The 3,982-nt window shown below is 33.2% G+C and overlaps 1 protein-coding gene across 1 annotated transcript; it reads right to left on the reverse strand.

The window, feature by feature from the left end:
• Positions 1-451: 451 nt before the first annotated feature.
• Positions 452-947, reverse strand: LOC108732739. Its single transcript, XM_018463692.1, has one exon. It carries the CDS (start codon positions 807-809, stop codon positions 516-518), a length of 294 nt encoding a protein of 97 aa, XP_018319194.1. The 5' UTR covers positions 810-947; the 3' UTR covers positions 452-515.
• Positions 948-3,982: the final 3,035 nt, after the last annotated feature.

The raw sequence follows: 3,982 nt of genomic DNA on the forward strand, positions 1-3,982 counted from the left end.
TTCCGTCCTGACTTATCTGACTTCCTAGATACCTAAAAACATATTTTACACTTATTTTTCTTTGATATATATTTAATTTATCAACTATTACGATACTTTTTACGGTACTTCTATAATTCGAAATCTTTCATAACTCGAATATTTCCATTGTTTATTATTAATTCCAAACTCTTTAACTCGAATATCTCTATCTCTCTTACTTGAATTTTTTTTTAACTCGAAATTAGAGTTAGATAAATGACCCTTTAACTTGAATTTCTAAGTACTTATTTTCTTTAAGTTCTTTGATCATATTTGATCTCATCAGCACGCTATAATCAAACGATTCACCATAACGTCTAGATAGATAACAAAAGAAACACTTTGCTAAATAATATTTTTAAATATTAACGAGTGAAGAATCAGAGTCAATCAAGGTATTAATGTTTTTTATTATTTTATAAATCATTATTTATTTCGTAGTTTTATTTAAATTTATATATGTATTAAGTTCACTCGGTATATCGTTCGGTATATTACTCATAATTAAATCTTCTTCCTCCATCAAAACGAAACCCGTAAGCCGGTGCATTTTTTGCGTCAACAAGAGCAGGATTTCGATGCTTGTAAAAACTTCCATGGGAATGGGCGGCTCTGGACGGACCAGTTTCCTGGCCTCGGGGATAGAAGGCTTCGAAAGTTCCTTTTGGTGGTATCACGGAAGCCACTTTCGTATCATTCGGATCGTAGCAGTGGACGTATAATAAAAACCGCGTGGTTATCGTCACCAACACTAACAGCATTAACGACAGCGATCTGTTTGCACACATGTTTAATATTTCGCTAAGTATTTAGGGATAAAAATGATCCAGAACGTATCAGAAACATTTGTAACTGATATGTTGGCAAAATGAAACTGCTTCGGTTGTCAATAGTTAGTCGTTGAGAACTTTCTCTTTACTTCGACAAACGCTTTGGGCGCGGCGGAGTTCAACTGAACGTCCTCGCTCCTCAGATTTTGATATACAGGATGTCTCTTTAATAGGAGCTGTACAGCTGCAGAACTACCAACTCAATTAGATATTTACATATGTATTTTTTAATAAACTTTGTTGGTGTAATCATTTAGAGTATCAACCTACATCCTTAGCAGATACCGTCTTTTGTCGTCCAAATGAATTGTTTGAGTATATGTTTCAACGCAATATCCTTTATATTAATGAACTGGTCCGCATAAGGCAGCTCTGCGCACTGATTCTGAAACCCACTACACCCATTTGTGAACTGAGATAGGTAAATCATTATTTAGTGGCATGACCTAGAGGTTTAGACCATTGCTTAGGATTCTGGAGGATACCCATCGATTCTGGGCCCGTTTACCTTAGTCCAAGTTTTTCTGTGGTTTCGTTGGATCACTCAGGTAAATGTTTTTTACCCCAATCGCTACCCACCCATTCTCATGATTCCTAAAACGAGGTGTAGTTGAGAGGGACTGCCCGTCTACCAGCATTAGTAGGTAGCCGATGGGAATGAAACAACCAAAAGTTTTTTTTTCAAGTAGCGGACCTACGCCTTTGAGATATATTGGATTAATACCCAATTTTATTTAACCAAAAAATATCTTTGGCAGACATTTTTACATAAACAATAATGGATTCTCTTATAATCTAAGCGCCAATCCCATTATTCACACCTTCTTTTCCCTATTCCAATCTACACCTTTTTCGCACCTAATTTCCAGCCATACATTCTACTCTACGCTCCTATTCCTTAAAATCTTTTTTAGACGACTCACCTCACTCCCATCCTCCCTTACCAACCCGAAGTATTCTCCCCACGTCCCACCATTCTCACATCCTTTTAACACAAGCTTCAAGCTCTCCTTCTCTCTTTTACATATCCCTTATCGCTTTTTTTCTTCTTCTTTTTTCCAGTATCGATGTCCTCTACACTCATTCCCTTTTCTAGATCTTGCCCTTACACTTATTTTCCTCCCTTTTTCTAAATACCTTGACACCCAGTCTTCCTGCCAGTCCCTCCATTTTTATCTCCTCTACTCCCACTATATATTTCGATCTTTCTATTTTTTTTTAAATTATCGCCCCTTATTATTTCTCTGCATCTACTTCTCAACAATCCACCTACTTTTGTCCTTTCCCTGAACCACTCCCTCACCTGCTTGATTTTTAAAATACTCCCTCTCTCTATCATATTTACTTTTTGCTTCTTTTTCCATTACCTTCTTTCTTCATATTTTTTTCCTTATATCCACCAACCCCTTCTCATATTTTACTACCCGTTTTATTGCTTCTTCCCACGTTTTGTCTCCCTTATTATTACTTAATCTGGCATACTTCTTTGTAATCTTAATATCCAATTTATATATATCTTTTATATAATAATTCTATTTGCATTTCTTGCTCCTATCCTCCTATTTCCACTCCACGCCATTACATTAAATAACATCATTTTTCTACCCTAATCTTCAATACATTATTTCTGAACTAAACCCCATAACCTTCCCATCATTGCCCCCCTTTTAGCCACTTGATTTATTTAAATAAACATCTACTTTAGCTGAAAACAGTTTAGATTACATCCTTCTTAAATAAATCACGAAAAAATGAATATGAACTTATAAAGTATTAATATTTATAGTAGTTTATATCATGATAGCTATATTAAAGATATTCTTTTTATTTTGCAATTGTGATTTTGACCATTTGAATTAGTAAATACATTATAATTAAGCTAAAGGAATCTTTGTTTACCTCTAAAGCTTATTGCTAATGGTTGGCCATTTTTATGTTGCCATGGTTACAGCATTGTTGCTGTGGTCGGCCATTACAATTTTTAATTGTTGCCGCATTGTTGTTGTGATCGACCATTATGCTTTTCTAATTGTTGCCGTATTGTTGACATGTCGGCCATTATAGTTTGCTAATTGCTTTCTTTTGATGAAAATTTATTTCAAGATGCTCTGATTGAACACTAGAAAAATGCAACTGTAGCAATTGTTCCAATCAAATGAATAAATGAATATACTTTACTTTGATTCTCTATTTATTCGTTTATCCTTTACCTTGAAATATTAACTAATTAAGAAGAATCTAATCTAAACTTTTTTTAGGTAAAACAGATACTAATATATTAATATTATATTAATGTATCCTCAATTATTAGCCTGTAAATCTATATCTAACTTCTCCTAGCTAGTTGCTAATACTGCTATATCATTTGCAAATCTAATCATGCTAATCTTTTGCCTATGTGTCTTTAATCCCTACAGTTGTAGTGTCTTTAATGATGTTGATCGCGTTTTCGATGTATAGATTAAAAAGTAGCGGTGATAGTGTGCATCTTTCTTTGTCTAACTCCTTTCCTAATATCTACTTCTCTACGTTGCTGCTCCAGCTCAATAACTGCTTGCTGCTCTTTATACAAACCAAGTATCATATTTCTATCTCTGTAACTTGTAATAAGAGAGATAATGTGTAGTTCAAAAATTTACCTATGCTGTATGATCATAATGTAAAGCATAAGATGTGGGGAAATTGAAAAACCCGGGGAGAGTCTTAAAATGAATAATTGTTATGAAATCTTCATGTTTTTCTTTCTTTTCGTTTACAATACGTTTAAATTTTTTATGTTTGGTTTCAGAATATTCCCTGAGGTAATTTACAAGATACTATTGCACGGAAAATAAAAATGGTGAGTAATATTTTTATACATTTAACTTTTATTTTTTTGCACTATGTTTTTAGTTGTCTAAATTTTGTTTCACGTGTGCAATGTTCAGCATAAAACGAACTAGAAAATTACACTAACTTTACCCTATTCGTAAGCAATTTAATAATAGATATAATTTTGCTTTAATCAATTCTGGTACAGTTCTTATATTTTTATTTTCTCTTGTGCTCTGGTATATTCCACTTGTTTTATGCAGAAAGTGAGTAGAAAAACTACTAAAATTTTTAATTAAACAAATTTTATCACATTCTAA

Source organism: Agrilus planipennis, unplaced genomic scaffold (genome assembly GCF_000699045.2).
Source record: "Agrilus planipennis isolate EAB-ADULT unplaced genomic scaffold, Apla_2.0 scaffold61, whole genome shotgun sequence".
Classification (NCBI taxonomy): domain Eukaryota; kingdom Metazoa; phylum Arthropoda; class Insecta; order Coleoptera; family Buprestidae; genus Agrilus; species Agrilus planipennis.